General features: G+C 37.6%; 1 protein-coding gene across 1 annotated transcript in view; it reads right to left on the bottom strand.

The window, feature by feature from the left end:
- Positions 1-15,361, bottom strand: part of capn9 (calpain 9) — a 50,205-nt gene extending 34,844 nt beyond the window's left edge. The window contains exons 1-7 of the mRNA XM_034018965.3: positions 15,052-15,361; positions 6,451-6,520; positions 5,809-5,927; positions 5,170-5,303; positions 4,225-4,393; positions 2,611-2,694; positions 2,033-2,118 (exon numbers count right to left, since the gene is read on the bottom strand). Coding sequence (XP_033874856.2) covers positions 2,033-2,118; positions 2,611-2,694; positions 4,225-4,393; positions 5,170-5,303; positions 5,809-5,927; positions 6,451-6,520; positions 15,052-15,264 — 875 coding nt within the window. The 5' untranslated portion in view covers positions 15,265-15,361. The remainder of the gene's footprint in view (positions 1-2,032; positions 2,119-2,610; positions 2,695-4,224; positions 4,394-5,169; positions 5,304-5,808; positions 5,928-6,450; positions 6,521-15,051) is intronic.
- Between the last annotated feature and the right edge of the window lie 3,171 nt (positions 15,362-18,532).

An 18,532-nucleotide genomic window follows, 5' to 3' on the forward strand; every position in this document is an offset into this window, starting at 1 on the left:
AAAAAATTTATTAATCTAGATACATTTCATAACTTGATCCAAAATATGTCTCTTAAAACTAAAGAAACAACAAGAATATTATATTTGGCAACAGGTTAGTGTAACGGGGGGGGGGGGGGGGGATCTTTGCTGACTATCTGGCGCATGCGTGGTACTGCAGGAAGGGGGCAGCAGCCTCGTAGATCCGCCTGTCAGTCATGGCAGTGACACGGAGAGGTGGGGAAGAGGGTGTGTTGGCTTTACTTCTCTCTGAGTGGCTGAGAGGCGGGCCTTGGGGGATTGCTCGGCCCATAAGTACTGCACTTGGTTATGCATTCGGGTGGCCGTGATTGGGAATACACAGAGACGCTGGCTGAGAAGGCCAGTGTAAACATAGACCAGGCAGGAACACCAGTGGTTGGAGCGAGCGACCAAAATAGGCAAGCACAGCTGAGGAAGACAGCAAGCCTAGAGAAAGAAAATAATATAGAAAATAAATTGTTACATATCCGAGGGAAGGTGTCTGAGTAGAACGGGAACCTTGACCACCCCAGAGTATAGTGCATAACAGCATAGGACGGAGACCCGAGCTGACCGGCTTAGCGGCAGTGGGGGCACTGCGTAAGCTGCACCTTTATTTTGTAGTTTTATTACTGTGTTTTATTTTCCTTTTTCTTTCGCCTTTTGTTATTTATTATTTCAGAGCACCCGTGAGTGTGCCAGTATTAACTGTTTACCAGTATTAGTATTTCTGTGGTCCTGTTTACCGTTGCCGGTACTCAGGCCACGGACAACAGCGCCCTCTGCGGGTTAAAAGAAAAATATCTAAAACAATAAAACTGGGCACCAGTGCAGTGTTTTCAAATAAAACTTCTGTCTCCCGTGTGTGTCAGTGAATTGCCCACCACCCTTCCACAGTTAGAAATTAGTCTGTTCTTTAATGATTAGGATTTTACTACTATAATTAAAATGATACTTGGCAGTGTAGTTTTAGCTTACAAACATACACATATGTTCACAAGTAATTTATTTAACTAAAGGTTTTACATTTTTAATTGATACACATTCAGGCACAGGTAGAATTTTAACTTATTTCTCAGATCATTCTTAATATTCTGAAAAAAAAATTGTTTGTGTAATAGATTCCTTAGTAGCTGTACTTTAATACAAGATGCAGTTATCGGTATATCAGAGTTCTATACTGGATAAAAACTTTACTAAGTTCAAAAAACATTCTTAGTTCTCTTCAGCATAACACCACTGTTTTTCTGTCTGCTCTGAAGCCCATTTGACACTGTAAATTGGTGGAACCTGACTTCCTATTATACAAGCAGTGAAGTAGGACCCTGCCTAACCCCACATAGTTTCCTATATGCAGTGTATAATGCAAGTGTAAGGCTCAAATAGAGTCTAATTGCATGTATAACAGAAAGTGAGGCAGGACAAAATCATAGTGAAAATAAAGTCTGGAAAATTAATCAAGCCATAAATATTTGCAACCAAAATATTTTGTGAATCACACCCATAAAACCTATTTTGCTCCAGAAATGTTGGCAATATACAAAGTATGTATTGTTAGTGGAATTTGATATTCGTGCCAAAAATGTTTGTGTTCTTTATTTTTCATATGCGAAAAACGCACACGATAAAAGGCTTGCAAATGTTTATAGCTTTACAGTACATATTTTTAAAGACATGGGCCTTCATTTTTTGCTTTTCATTTTTCAGTTGTTTTGAAACAGTTTCTTTATTTAATTTTACATCCCAATTTAAGGGACCAACAATGAAAAGAAATGTAAGATTAAAAGGAAAATATAAAACAGGTGTACTAACAGAAAGTGAAAATAGGGCCAATGATTCTAACATCTTGAAAAACGGATATCAGCTCTGTAGGAGTCTACTTTTATTACCAAATGTCATTTACCACGTTGTTAGATGGGTTTAATATAAAAGTTAACCTTCCTAATGTACCTTTCAATCCAGAACTACTGATACACATAAGTATAAAATGGCAACAGAAATAATATCCCATAATTATAAATACTGTACTAACTTGTCACTCCAAGCACCATTCCACTCAACTTGACCCCATGGGTTCCTGACTCGGATAAGCTTTACTTTCCTTCCTCTGTCGTTCACCTGAAATAGAGCAGAACACACAACTTAAGAAATATCCAGAATTACATATAACATGCTTTAAACCCCATTAATAAACACACATGGAGCCCTTCTAGTGTGCATATGTATAGAATGATTAAAAATACTGTAGGATTAAAAGCATATCTGGCAGGATGATGGTAAAGGCACCATGGGAGCAAATACAAGGTATTACCATAAGTGAGTTTAGACTGTTCAACTAATGCTTCATTTGACCATTATGTTTAACTACCTGTGACCATTGGTTTAACTACCTGTTACAGTTTGTTTCCAGCACTATAGACCAAATGTCATTTTCATTAATGGTTTGTATGAAGGAGTTCAAAAGGTTACTGTTTTATTTATGAGATACTGTGAGTTCAACTGGATATGGGTGTGAACAAAGTAATTGACAAAAGCTTTAAACTGCTAACCCCCCAAAAATCAGAATGGCATATGATAACACCATGGAAGATACATGTATGTGTTTATTACCTCTTCAAGTCCAGTAATTGAGTAGGCATGACCTTTCACAAGGCCTGTAGTTGTTTGAGCTTCTGACTCAGCAGAACTTGTGATCTATATTGTGAAAATAAAACAAAAATACAGTATTTAAAATGTAGTGAAAGCTCATGCATTTAACTCATGAGGTACAAAACGGGTTTAATTGTAATATAATACCAGCAGTTATACCTTTATGTCAAATCAATAAAAACAGTGACTTCGATATAGTGAAGGCAGTTGTATTGTTCAAAACTGTTATATATGAGATCAGTAATAATCTAGCACAGTTTCAAGAGGTGCACGTTTGTGTTTTTCACATCCCCTCTGTCATAAATTATCAGTGGAATGAAATCAAACAGATACTGCTGCATTAATTTATATATATATATATATATATATATATATATATATATAGAGAGAGAGAGAGAGAGAGAGAGAGAGAGAGAGAGAGAGAGTGAGAGAGAGAGAGAGAAAGAGAGAGAGAGAGAGAGAGAGAGAGAGAGAGAGAGAGAGAGAGAGAGAGAGAGAGAAACTAAGCTCTTCGCAGAAAACCATATCCTACAAGGGTTCATTACAACAATCAGCAAGGATATTAAATTCCATTGGGTAAACCTGGACAGAGCACCCAAAGGTGATGACATGAGCCAGAAGTTCTATTACAGTATATAAGTAATAATATTATGCTGTCCAAGTAAAACATTGGAGAATTGTATGCTTTGTATAATTGGTTCTGTATGAGATATAACAACACAATCTTGGACAAATGCAGACTTTGTTATGAGGTAAAGATGTATCTAGTTTGTGTAGTTCTTAAGTGTTAACCTTTAGGTTGAATTTCAGGGAGAGAAGGTGAGACTTTTCTTCTTCTTCTTCTTCTTCTTCTTCTTCTTCTTCTTCTTCTTCTTCTTCTTCTTCTCTCTATCTGTAACCTGATCTCTACCAGCACATCACTCAATCTAGTGATGCACTGTCACCAATTATCCAATCTCTATCCTGCCTCTATAAAGCTCTTTCCCCTAGCTTCTGAGGCATCCGCCTCTCCCCCCTGTGTGTTTGCATCCACAGCCAAGCCGCCGCCGCGGCTCTCCTGTGAGTAGGAGACTAACACTTTATGTTTTCCAGGTTACTCAGAGGTCATCCGACCAGCCTTGTCATCAATGTTCCCGATCACAAGACTGAGACTTGCTTTCCTATCCACTCTTCATCTTCAAGTAAATAGTGCTCATCGAGCCTGCTATAAATCACTCTCTACACATGTCTCACTGATGCTCCGTGAATTCAGATTTGTTTATATGTTTGGTGTGCCATTTTGTTTGTGTCTCTGCTACTGAATACAGTTCTATTCCTGTTGGTGGATATGTTTGCAAAGCAACATGTTCCTTTGTTTTGAAAATATCAGCATCGTTGTCAGAGTGCTGTTGATAAACTGATAACAGAACGGTTTGGGGTGCTGTCATGGGTGCTGTCATGTCCAAGGTGTGCATGATAAGCAATCACGATTACGTTAAAAAAGAGGTATTGCAGGAATAGTTACAGCACAGGAACCATTACGGTAAGTTTGTTCTAATACATCATAGTGTTGAGGTACTTTCATATAATACTTACATCAATTGAACAACCCAACATTGAACCTCTCTCGAGTGCTTTCTGAAGGGTTTTATAGAAGTTTTCAGGCGGATTTTGGGTGTCAAACATCTCAGCCACACCTCCGGTAAAATCTTCCATGGCTTCTATTGTACTGCCCCCCTTCAGAGATTCATAACTCCCATATAGCCTGTTGCAAGGTAGGACAGAGTCAGATACATTACTTTTTTACTGGTAAATTCAGATTGCTTGACATTATTGTGTGGAACAGCAGAACCAGAGGTAAAACATAAAGGCTGGATACATTTACCAAACTTTTATCCAGCACCTGTATTGACTTGGTAATACAACACTGATCCACTCATATGTGTATTAAATATTAGATTTTTCAGTAGAAAAAGTAGACTGAGAGACATATTTTCAAAGTGTTTCCTCCAGTCTTTAATTAACTCCTATTTTTTGAAAGGAGAAAAAAAACATGTAAATGTTACAAAATGAGAAACAAACACTTTGAGATTGCTTAAGATAACTTAGAGTATGTTGATTAGTTGTTTTTCTAGTTTTGTGAATAATGCCGCCATTTTACCTCTTTCATAAAATAGGAGTTAATTAAAGACTGGAGTATATGCCTTGAAAACATGTCTGTGAGTATCAAACTCAGTAGGCCCCAATGTTTTACAAGATTTGCTTACCCTGTTCTCATTTTAAAGTTGATACCTGGTTTTCAAGCCACAATCCAAATTCATAATCAGATTTGTTTTGAATTGAAGTCTTGCCTTAGTTCTATGGAAGAGGCTACAACCCCTTTGATAATTTCAAATAAATAAATACAGGGATTGTTATTTCCAAAATGTTCATCCTCTGCTTCCTTAATTTGTTTCAATTTTCTGTACCTAAGTCAATTAGATCCTGACCTCCCAAAGCAAATCTCAGAATGACCCTCCCTGCACTTCGGGTCATACTCACTTGGCGTAGGCTTTCTCTAGCAGTGCACTCCAGAACTCGTTCAGCTCAGCAGAATGTAGAAACACCAGCCGCTGCTTGTACGTTGGTAAGCGGTCATCAATGATAACATCAACCCACTCATTGTGCTGCCAGAACTGTACATCAGAAAAGATACAGCTTAATAAACTATATCCTCATTAGAAAAACAAAACAAAACAGCTATTAAATACAAATAAGTATGATATACAAAGGATATAATGCAGTGCTGTCAGAAACACTAAAATACAAATACTCTTTATTACTATTTTTAATACTATTTATTTGGTTATACAATTCCCACAATTCCAAAAGAACTGGATGGGAAAAACACCCATTACTTTGATAAAGCTAGAACCATACAACTAGGAACAAACGCTATATATATATATATATAGTTTAACTGCATTGGATCATTCCATCGCAGCACTGAGTAACCCTGATTCACAAATACATATAAAAAATTAAGATACATTATTTCTTATGTGTTTTATACATTTATAACTGTTACTTATGCTGTTTAATGACACATAAGAGGAATCACAGTTAAATTTCTGGATTTTAAAATCACCTCCCTTAAACCTAATTTGCTCAAACATATCAAAAGATTACAAACATATTTACCTGAAAGTGAAATATTCCTGCATAATCCTTATCAAAGCTTTGATCCGGAAGTATGACTCTTGCTAGAGTATTTTGATTTAGCGTTAATGAAGCAATAGCTGCCAGTAACCAACAATCACCTGTAAAAGAAAATGATAGCACTTTAAATTGAAATAAGCAATGTCAAGCAACTCTTATCAAAACCAGCAGGGGGAGGAAAGTATAATTTGGAATTTGCATAAGACAAGTGCATATATGGAGTTCTGGCGGTACTGCAGATTGCTCTGCATAGTGTGGGTACATCTTAAATGTCCTCTTTCTAAGGTACAGTGTTGCCATTGTATTCCCTTATGGAAAGCAGGTGCATTAATTAAAAGCTCAAAGACCATACAAACATTTTGCATTCTTAATTTTGTTATTATTATTTGTTTATTTAGCAGACGCCTTTATCCAAGGCGACTTACAGAGACTAGGGTGTGTGAACTATGCATCAGCTGCAAAAGGAGGTTAAGTGACTTGCTCAGGGTCACACAATGAGTCAGTGACTTAGGTGGGATTTGAACTGGGGACCTTCTGGTTACAAGCCCTTTTCTTTAATCACTGGACCACATTCCTCTAGAGAATCTTTACCACAATAAAAATGAACACAAGAATCATATTAACCTAGTTCTCCTTGGCAGATGTCAGTCCTTGAAGCTCCACCTACGACGAACTGTGGGTTTTTCTGAAATTCCTTTAAAAATAAAAGAAAACAAAAAATCAGCGATCATCTAATTTTGGATAATAAACAGGAAAATGAACATCCCTTCCAGTGCAGTCTTGTCATCATAGCACACAGTATAAAACATAAAGATTTTAATATGTGTATTTTTGAATGCACAGCTCTAGGTACAGCTAGATAAACAAAATGGAAAATGCAGCATTTGGAGTGATAGAAGAGTATATTATTGTGATTACAGTATGTTAGTAAATTAATATTTAATTTTTTGTAATTTTGACTTGGGATCTTAAAACATGCAGATGATATATATATATATATATATATATATATATATATAGTAACAGCAGCGGGAATGTGAGACAGCAGGGAGGGGGTTAAAGTCTCCCTGAAGAGAAAAAAAATGCACCTTTTGTATTGTTTAATGGTTTTGCTTTTCTGTCAGTTGTTTAGTTTAACTGTTTTATTGTTTAATTATCCCCTGCACCTGGGTGGTAATTGGGAAGTGGGACCAGGGGCAGGGTATTTAAGACGTGCAGCCAGTCTGCACGGGACGGCTGCTGAGTAGAAGGAGGCAGATGAGGTGCTCTGCTTCCGAGCAGTCGTGGGAGTAAGTATTGTGTTAAGCCAGCGTGGTTTTTGTGTGTGGGGCAGGTAAACGGCTTAGCCGTCCTGCGTATTAGTAAGGGAAAAATCCTGTTTAGTTAGCGCTCCAAGAGGAGTTAGGTGTTTATTTTGCTGCTGTTTGTTTTTGTGTTTATTAAAATTTAGCGCAACCACGCTTAAAAAACTCCACTTCTGTGTATTGGGTCGTAATTTTAAAGGGGCACGAACCTGTGTGTGGCGCAATCGTTTACAATATATATAAGCATTTTTCATATTATTATTATTTGGCAGATGCCTTTATCCATAAGTAACATACAGGTGTTACAAGGCAGTACAGGATTACAATACAAGATTCAAATATAGTATAGTTTATAGTAATTGCAAATAATACTACTTAAATACAATATGAGCTAGGATGCAACAAGTTAGGAATACAACAAGTTATATCTACAATGTCATAATAGTAGTGCAACAGTGCAAGGATAGTGAATCAGCCGAGGGTCCTGTAATATGGTAGATCAATAGATAAGACAAGTGCAGTCTAAACAGGTTTACCCCAGTTTGGATGTTAAACGCATTTTCTCCACTTGCCAACAGAGAAAAGACAACAGTACTGCATCATCGTTTATTCTAATATACTGAACTGTTACACACTGCCAGCATATGTTTAAAAATGCACTGTACACAACATTAATATGTAGCATTTCGATTTCAAGACCATGTCAGAAACATACTTTGCATAAAATAGTTTCTAAACAAAGTTGTTACGACAGCAGATAGGCAGACAAACTAGATTTGTTCCCAGAGAAAGGAAGTGGTATCATAATATGACACTACCGGTATAGTGTTATGCATTAAAACGTGGTACGTAGCACGTGCTCAAACAACTTCTGCTAAGAAAGCAGGGAAACACGCGTTCAGTGGGTACATTATGTTGTTTTCTGCCTTTTACATATTTTTTATTTTTTTTCCCCCCCATTACGAAAATAGTATGCAAATATTTATGATATGCAGTACACTGGCTTTCATAAATTTGTTTACTTGACCAACTTTGCTGTGACTTCACATTTTATCTCACAAGTAGTTTTTTGTTTTAAGAGAAATTGCTGTGTTTCCAGTTTAAGTTTGTAAAAATTTAATGTATAATTAACCAACATTTCACAGCATAACACTTTCTGACCTTACACGGGTCTAATTTTGGTACGCGTACCACTTTCTGGCCCTACGCTGGTGTCACAATGCAATAGGCATACGGGCACGCAGTGTCTTCTGGGAATAGTAGTTTATCTGGTACACATTGAAAGGTGTTTTCAATCAGCAGAAATGTAGAGGAAAACGATAACTCCCGTCATCCACGCATGTCAGCAACATATGCTGGCTTTGTATTTAACTTTGTGTCAAGATTATTTCTACTGGTATGATAGATTTTTTTTTTTCTGGTCACATTTTTAAAATCTCCTTCATAAAATTGAATGTGAAAAAGAATGATGCAATTTCCACTATTCAACACCACTCATAATCAAGCACATTCAGTAGCAGAGCTTCAGCAGGGGGCAGGATGGCATGAGTTTCTCCTCCAATTAAAACCAGGGATCAGGCTACATCATCTGCCATTGCTAGTACTGTGGTTAATAGCAGATAGCAGTTTATAACATAGGCTTGCCTCCTCTGAGGAAAAAACTCTCTAGGCTCCTCTAATTAAAACCTGTACTCGCTACGTCATAGGAGTTTATAATGGAGGCTTGGGATACTGATAATCGGGATTTCTGCTTAAATGGGATACACCTATGGGAGACGATTTTTCCCAATGCTATTTATGTTGTTTAATTGGGACGTCACTTCGTTTAATTGGGATACAGTATTTTCAAATGATGAACAGAGATCGCTTTTCAGGTTGGCGTAGCACAGTGCAGTGAGTACGTGATTACTTGCGTAAATTGCATAAACCACATTGAACTCTCGAAGGAGCTCGAGTCTCATGTGTTTTCTCAGGCTGCCACATATTGAATTGTTTTATTAATTTAATTGGGGACACCAGCTAGTAATTTCTGGCTGTGTTAAAGCTAAGGCCTGAGAAGAGACATGTGTGCTGACATTCAAAGGTATTGTAATACTTAAAGTATGTATATGTTTTGGTCACTGGTAAACGGCTTAGCCGTCTGGTTTTATTAGTTAGAACTGGTTAATGTTTAGCTAAGTTAGACTTTTGGTTATTTATGTTTGTTTTGTTCAATGAACAAACACTGGAAATGCAGTGGTGTTAATGCGAATGCTTGTTAAGTGTTCTACAAAAGAAGAACACTTAAGAAGAATCAGTACTATGGAACGAATGTTGCTCGGAAACAAAAGGAACGAGAGTATCGTCAAACTGGGAACTTTGGAACCTCTGGGAATGAACATTCTAATAATCTTGACACCATCCACAGAATTTTTGTATAATTACAATTCTTGAATAACAACAAGTTTACTGCACTGTGTTTACTTTTCTTTTTAAACAGCTGAAGAAGGGCTTTTGCCCGAAACGTCCTGAAAAAAAAAGATTTTTGAAACTTTGAAACTTTTTGTGTACATTTCTTTTTAAAAAACCTTTCATATGCCTTCAATTTTGTACACTGCAGTTTATATAATGTGTACACTTTATTTTGCATTTGTGATGCATTTTAGTTTGTATACTTTACATTGTTTTTAATTTGCTCTCCTTGAGGTTCTTGGGGAGGTTGGGGTCAGTTATCAGTGATTATGAAATTAAAAAACATTGCTTAAAAAATGATGTGAAATACTACCATGATTTTATCTTTAGGTGTTTATTATTACAGTACTCAGATTTCACATTTGGAAAGGTATTGGGAAAGTAATTGAAAAATACTTTCATGTTACTGTGCTGGATTACCATTGGTTTGTACTTTTGTAATGCTATTGGTATATGGTATTTGTGACAGTGAAGGTCAGAAGGTAGGGTGAAAACTGGCCTCCCGACAGGTGGTGGTGCTAGAGGTTTCAGTTCATGAGTCCCCACCAAGATGGAACCTACCTTAAGTAGAGTTGGTTTATGATGGCCATCTTGGGGAGGGCGGTCACGCAGGTGTATCGAGTTGCACTCCCATTAAAGCCAGGGTTTTTTCATGATGCCAATCGAATAGCTATTGGACATGGTAGATTGATGGGGGTGTGGCTCGTTGATCAGTGTTCTGATGGTGTTTGGGGAGACGCGGTGGGGAAGGACCCTGACCAGGACATAACGGCAGTGTGGCAATGTGCCCGTGTGCATTTGTGTTTTATGTTGTATGTTGCATGTGTTAATGTTGGTGTATTGTAGTTGGTACACGGGATATAATGTGGGTAATGAGCACAAGTGTTTAAAATGTATAATTGTATTTAGGCACAGGGATTGCACTTCACTTCATGTGCATTTAAAGTATTTAATATGTGAGCACCAGGTTGCACATAATTGATTCACGTGCTGGGATTCAAGTGAATAATTAATTAGTAATTAAATACCGGCAGAACAGTATACAGTGCCTTGCGAAAGTATTCGGCCCCCTTGAACTTTGCGACCTTTTGCCACATTTCAGGCTTCAAACATAAAGATATGAAACTGTAATTTTTTGTGAAGAATCAACAACAAGTGGGACACAATCATGATAAGGGCGTCTGCTAAGAAATAAATAATAATAATAATAATGAAGTGGAACGAAATTTATTGGATATTTCAAACTTTTTTAACAAATAAAAAACTGAAAAATTGGGCGTGCAAAATTATTCAGCCCCCTTAAGTTAATACTTTGTAGCGCCACCTTTTGCTGCGATTACAGCTGTAAGTCGCTTGGGGTATGTCTCTATCAGTTTTGCACATCGAGAGACTGAAATTTTTGCCCATTCCTCCTTGCAAAACAGCTCGAGCTCAGTGAGGTTGGATGGAGAGCATTTGTGAACAGCAGTTTTCAGTTCTTTCCACAGATTCTCGATTGGATTCAGGTCTGGACTTTGACTTGGCCATTCTAACACCTGGATATGTTTATTTGTGAACCATTCCATTGTAGATTTTGCTTTATGTTTTGGATCATTGTCTTGTTGGAAGACAAATCTCCGTCCCAGTCTCAGGTCTTTTGCAGACTCCATCAGGTTTTCTTCCAGAATGGTCCTGTATTTGGCTCCATCCATCTTCCCATCAATTTTAACCATCTTCCCTGTCCCTGCTGAAGAAAAGCAGGCCCAAACCATGATGCTGCCACCACCATGTTTGACAATGGGGATGGTGTGTTCAGGGTGATGAGCTGTGTTGCTTTTACGCCAAACATAACGTTTTGCATTGTTGCCAAAAAGTTCGATTTTGGTTTCATCTGACCAGAGCACCTTCTTCCACATGTTTGGTGTGTCTCCCAGGTGGCTTGTGGCAAACTGTAAACGACACTTTTTATGGATATCTTTAAGAAATGGCTTTCTTCTTGCCACTCTTCCATAAAGGCCAGATTTGTGCAGTATACGACTGATTGTTGTCCTATGGACAGAGTCTCCCACCTCAGCTGTAGATCTCTGCAGTTCATCCAGAGTGATCATGGGCCTCTTGGCTGCATCTCTGATCAGTCTTCTCCTTGTATGAGCTGAAAGTTTAGAGGGACGGCCAGGTCTTGGAAGATTTGCAGTGGTCTGATACTCCTTCCATTTCAATATTATCGCTTGCACAGTGCTCCTTGGGATGTTTAAAGCTTGGGAAATCTTTTTGTATCCAAATCCGGCTTTAAACTTCTCCACAACAGTATCTCGGGCCTGCCTGGTGTGTTCCTTGTTCTTCATGATGCTCTCTGCGCTTTAAACGGACCTCTGAGACTATCACAGTGCAGGTGCATTTATACGGAGACTTGATTACACACAGGTGGATTCTATTTATCATCATTAGTCATTTAGGTCAACATTGGATCATCCAGAGATCCTCACTGAACTTCTGGAGAGAGTTTGCTGCACTGAAAGTAAAGGGGCTGAATAATTTTGCACGCCCAATTTTTCAGTTTTTTATTTGTTAAAAAAGTTTGAAATATCCAATAAATTTCGTTCCACTTCATGATTGTGTCCCACTTGTTGTTGATTCTTCACAAAAAATTACAGTTTCATATCTTTATGTTTGAAGCCTGAAATGTGGCAAAAGGTCGCAAAGTTCAAGGGGGCCGAATACTTTCGCAAGGCACTGTATATAGATGCACGGTTTACTCACTCGGGGTTGTGTGTTCGGTGAGTGGAGAATGGGTGTGGAGAGGAGAGAATTTCAAAAACTAAAAACTAAAAACTTAGGAGAAAGTAAATTGAAGTTTCTTTTACTCACCGTGTTTGTTTGTTTGTCTGTCTGTCCACTGTTTGTTTAAGTGTTCGTCCGTTTTGTTTGTCTATTTATTTTGGCCTCAAGTGCCGTGTCCTGTTTTCTGTTTAAAACCTTTTGTTTGTTTATTAAAGCACTGAATGCTGCCGTGTCTCAGATTCACTCATCACTACTGCCTCTGTGCATGATTCTTTCTGGTCTGACATCATCACTGCAGCTAGCCTGCCACAGGCAGTCAAACTAACGTTGTGTTTTTCCATCTGAACTACAGACCGTTGCTGACATCAGAGCAGAGTGCAGCGAGACGCGAACGTGTCCTTCCCGCTGGATTATAATTTTTGTTTTGGGACTGGGTTTGTATATACACCTACAACCACACACCACCCAGGGACAATATCATTCTACCAATGGTTCATACAGTTGTAGCTGCCCTTGTGCTACCATTAGCTGTTAGTACAGAACTTTTACACAATGTTTTGTTGTTAAACAGAATCCATCATGTTCCAAATGATCTAGCAATAAAATACAGTACTGCAATGAACCCATGTGAAATATGAATTTGCTGTAATTGTTAAAAGTGAAAAATGAAATAATTACTGTAGTAGTAATATGTAGTACATCCTTACATAGTTTGTACCTCTTATCAGTCATTGCTATTATGAAAAGCCACACCTGTCGGTTACCCCACATTTGCCACTCTACAATAGAAAGCTTTTGTGCTAGTCCTTGTGTAACAATCTACTGCAATACATGATGAAGGAATGAGTCACTGTTGACAGGATGGAATGTAAGGTTTTGCAGTCCCTGTCAACACCTACTACCTAAACATTAGGGTTTTAATGTAATATGTGAAGTTGTTATGCGGCCCTACGTAAACAAATGTAAATAGTTATAATGTACAAGGGAAATCATGTTTCAATGTTCTAACCTTCTCGCCAATATTGTTTGTTTATTAACATTTGCTAAGGTAACATGTAATCATATATTTTTGCTGCTAAGAAATAAATAATAATATATTTTTCCAAAATAGGTCATGCATTTATTTAATTGTATTTGGTCTCAGATTTACATCATGAACATTTTACAGGTAGAATAAATCAGAGATGCCTCTTTATTACCCCTGGGAGTGCCCAGCCCATCATTCTTCAATTCTACAGATTCCAAGACAACCTCAATCTGTCAATCACAGATAAAACCACAGTTGAAAACTAGTCTGGCAGGAAAGATGCTAGTTAAACCTGTAGAACTGCTTGGGCTAGCTATGAGTTTTGTTTGAACATGGTTTTAAATGTGTTCATTTATAAATTGTTTAAAAGCCCAATGTTGACACTATATTGGTGTATCCAGCAAAATATGTTCAGCAAAACACCACCTAGAGATTCTCTTTTTACATGTTTGTTTAGTTTCCTGAGCTTCAGCCCTTGTACCTGCAGGTAGTATCTATAACAGGCTTGCTGGTTGAAAGAGGGTGTCAGTTGAGGAAGCTACAGTAGCAAATACATTTTGGCAATGAATACATTTTTTTCTGAAAGCTAAATTTGGCTAGCACTTGCTTTCTCATTATAAAGCAGGCAAACAGCACAATCTCCTAACAATGGCTCCTGCCTACAACATTGCAAAGGAGTACTATGTTTTAGCTGAAAATGTAAACGTATTTGTGTGTGAGTGTACATTTAAAAGTCAATTAGCCTATTTGCACTGCTGTTGTGGGAATAAAAACATTTAGTAATGGAGTCTTCAAACAATGATCAACACAATTTGAGAACCACAACCGAGAGTGACAGCCAAGTGTAATTGCATAACCATCTTAAGGCGACGTCCCAGGATTTTTCTAATAACATGGCAGAAAGCACAATTTTCCCAGGCACACACCATGGCTTAATGAGTATTATATGAGTAAAAAATGTATTACAGAAATATAAATGCAATTTTTTTTATATATCCATCCTGTATATAATGTGCTCAAAAGCTGATTATGTGATTATTAGTGGCAATTATGAGGAAGCAGTCTTTCCATTTTATTTCAGTGTTACATTGCATTCATTGTATTGCAGTAAAGCGATAAACCACCAGAGCCTCCCCGCCAGGAATTCTGTGAGCCCTGAAACCTGAAGAGATTGTATTACACTGCAGAATGTGGACCTAAAAATAACTGTATGAAAAACAAAGCAAATGTAGAAAGTGAATTGTGATGGCCAGTGTATTTTATAATAATGAATTATAGTAAATCATGTCCTTTACCACAGTTCATTATCTTTCCTTACTGCTGAGGACAATTTGATATTAGGCTAATGCACTATTGCTAAGATCACTTTTCCTTTTTCAGTACCTTAACCCTTTTAACTCATGAGAACTAAATTCTACAGCAAAGTCCAGAAAGATCCTGTGTTACTGCTACCTGGCAGCAATGCTGTCCCTGCGAGTGTTTTGGAGATTCGTAATCAAAATTTGTAATTTCAGTTTGGTGGCATAGACTAGAAGCTGACTTTATGAACTTCAAGGCATTACAACTAGGAGATATGTACATCTTTAACACCAGAAACCATGCAGTGACAGGTTAGCTACAATTTGAGAGAATTGGAATATATAAAATGCACTTTCAAAACAATTTTTTCAAGAAGGCACTTACCCCAGGTCTTTTCCATTCAAAGGGGACACGGGGCTTCTGGCTGAAGAAGAGGGATGAGTCAGCGGCAGGAAAATCTCGATCCTCAAACAGCACTCCTTTCCGCAGGCACTCCCTCTTGAGTTCTTCATAGGTTTTGCCATCAGACTGGGTGCTGCGAGCCGTCTTAGGCTTGCTATCTTCATTCTGGACGGGGGACTGGAAAATGTACGGCATTCTCAGCAACTGATACAGACCAAAGGCAAGAGAGCTGCAGCCTGACTGTGTGAAACCACAGGGATCAAGACAAGTTAGTTTATTGTCGTGAGTGAGCTAGGGCCCCTCCCTTTCCACCTGTTACTGGCAGAGTTTTCTGTCTCCTGAAACAGAGAGGGTCATGCCTTGCAGAACAGGTTTGTTTTCCCTCGAGGTGATGTACCTGCACTTTGGAACGTACACAGGAATTTGTCTTTGTGGTTGGCTGTAGTATTGGTCATAACTATCATAAATTACATTTTTTACAATTTACTGGGACCTACTCTAAAACATTTGTAGGATAAATTGTTCTCCACTGATGTGATTCACTGATTGCAAATATGCTATTCAGGTTTGCAAAACAGCATAACAATACATTATAATTTAGTATTCATGTACCTAATTTAATATATATAGCATACTTCCCAACATTTGAAAACTGTTCAGTGGGATGCTCATCCCCCGGGAGGGGGGTATACGCAAAAAAAACACTCTATCATATAATAGACCTAAACCCCTAACTCGGCACCACACGACCATCATGACAGTAAAAACAGACATGATGAAGTGTTCTTACCTTTGTGTAAGTTAGTGATCAACAGATGTGTCAGCTGCACGAAGAACACAGCGTGTGGTTTTCAATACTGTACAGAATACAAGGACAGTTGCAGGGAATTCTTCCCATTTAAAATGGGAGTTGCGGGAGAAAAATAACTCTTGCTTATTTTTTTTATCACAAGTGTTTTTTTCCTCAACTCTGCAGGAGGAGCTGTGAATAATTATTAGCCCACCTGCAGGTGTAAAATACAGAAAAATCATTTTTTCATCAAATCACAATGTTGGGAAGAAATGAGTTACATGTGTTTGACATCACTAAAGTAATTCGCAAACAAGCTAAAATACTATTTAAAGAATAAGTAGCGGGGTTCCAAAAACATCCCCACGTGTTGCTACAACTGTTTAAATAACGGATCTGTAATTTTTCTTTTCATTGTTGACAACCTTTTACACTTATAAAATCTGTTTCAAAATGTCTGCTCTAGTGCACTGATAGTGTAAGGATTATTGTCCACATTGTCAAACAGGTAATACTGCAATAACGATGCATGATGTGGTACGGAACAGAAAAGCCAGAGCACTTGTTATGTTTTATTTTTATTTTTTATCGCTCTTCCTGCAGTGATTTAGAGGACAAATCTCAAACCCCAGTGCACTAGAGCGGCTACTTTGAAAAATGCTTTGAAACAGACTTTAAAGTTATAAATGTAAAAAGTTGGCAGGATGTTAACAATGAAAAGAGAAATTACCGGTACATTATTTAACACGTGGGGATGTATAACGCTGTATTTTTCGGAACCCTGCTACTTACTCTTTAAATACTATTTACTCCTACCAAGAGGGAGTTTAGAATGCGGTCACATGGTGCAGAGCAGGACAATGGCGGCTTAATTGGGGAGCTCTGGGTTATCGTGAACCAATTTATGTTAGAATCTAGAGAACTGAACATAACATATAATAATTGAAGATAACAAGTCAGTTTTCCAACTGTCGGAGGAGCCGCAGATCCCTATGCACTTGCCAAAAAGAAATCACACCGCCATCTCTAGCTTCACCGGAGTGGGAGGTTGACAAAATGATGGAGGCATCGGAGTGGGAAGCGTGTATTGCAGAGGGTTTAACTGAACTCAAGTACATTAATAGTACTTTATCCTGGGCCGGTGCTAGGTTAACTAGCGCACTAGGCAGCGTTGGAGGTGGTGCCCCCTCTGAGTTATAACTAAAGAATTACTGTTGTGTATTGTATGGTTAAACTCCATTAGTTACTGGTAAATCTTGGTGAATAGCTTTAAACTGTAACATATTCATATTGATACAGAATTATTCATATTGATGTAGAATATCAAGTGATGTTAATAATGATTCCGCCGAGGTTGTTGTGTTCTGGATAATTCAAACAGATCTCTACACAGTTAACAGCAGGTACTGAGAGGGCCACGCCTTGCAGAACAGGTTTGTTGTCCCCTGAGGTGATGTACCTGCACCTGGAATGTACACAGGAATTTGCCTCCCTGTAGTATTGGGCAGTTCCATCATAACTATCATAAATTACATTTTTTACAATTTACTGGGACCTACTCTAAAACATTTGTAGGAGAAATTATTCTTCACTGATGTGATTCACTGATTGTCAATATGCTATTTAGGTTTGCAAAACAGCATAACAATACATTATAATTTTGTACTCATGTATCTAATTTAATAAATAATACAACTAGCTATTAATTTCATTTTCCTTGTCAGGGTATGAATACTTTTGAATTAGCATTTTTTGAGTTTTGCAAAAAAAATAGCTGAAATAAATAATTGTAGACATCTATTTCTTGTAACTTTTTTCCTCATCCACAAAAGCAAAACTTTTGCTACAAAAGATTTTTTCTAAAATTCTTTGTTTTCGACAAAATTTCAAGAAATTACACATTTCCACTGGGGCATGTAAACTCTTGACTACAACTGTGTGTGTGTATATATATATATATCAGTAGTATTATTAAGCATTTGTGTAGGTGAACACCTGCAGTGTGCAAGAAGGTCTGCCTCGAACTGCTCGTCCAGTTGAGCTTTGCTCTTTTGTACAGTGATTAAGGTCTGGACTGGCAAGCACCATAAAAGCACACATGAAGAATGCAAATTAAGTGCTGAAGATATCTAGGCATATCAATTATCATTCTTTTTTATTTTGAATTGAAGAATAGGTATTGGAATAAATTCAGGTACCAGCGTTTTCCTTCTTGAGAACAGGGATATTAATTGTAAATCCGAATACATCTCTTAGATGTTTGAGAATAAGGGGCCAATGGCCATATTACAAAAGCATCCTTAGTGACATTCTTATCTTCAGAGATAGAATGTCCTAACTATACATTTAGGAGAGTCAATATTACAGAAAATGCTCTCCTAACTTATTTTCCTATCTTATTTTAAGATAGGAAATAGCATATTACAGATCGTTCCTAACTTGGTTATTTCCTCAGTTTCTTTCCTAACATTTAGGACTCGGGGGAATCTGCCCTATCTGTCGGTTAGAAAAAGAAAATGGTTAGTTTGCAAGATCTGAACAAACCATGCAAAAAACAAAACAAAAAAATGAAGCACATTTAGTATTGTTGTTGTGCTTTAGATTTTAAGTTTTGTATTGCACAAATATTTCTGGGCATTTAGGTCTTACTATATATAGAGCATATTCTATAGT

Source organism: Acipenser ruthenus, chromosome 6 (genome assembly GCF_902713425.1).
Source record: "Acipenser ruthenus chromosome 6, fAciRut3.2 maternal haplotype, whole genome shotgun sequence".
In the NCBI taxonomy this organism is placed as follows: Eukaryota; Metazoa; Chordata; class Actinopteri; order Acipenseriformes; family Acipenseridae; genus Acipenser; species Acipenser ruthenus.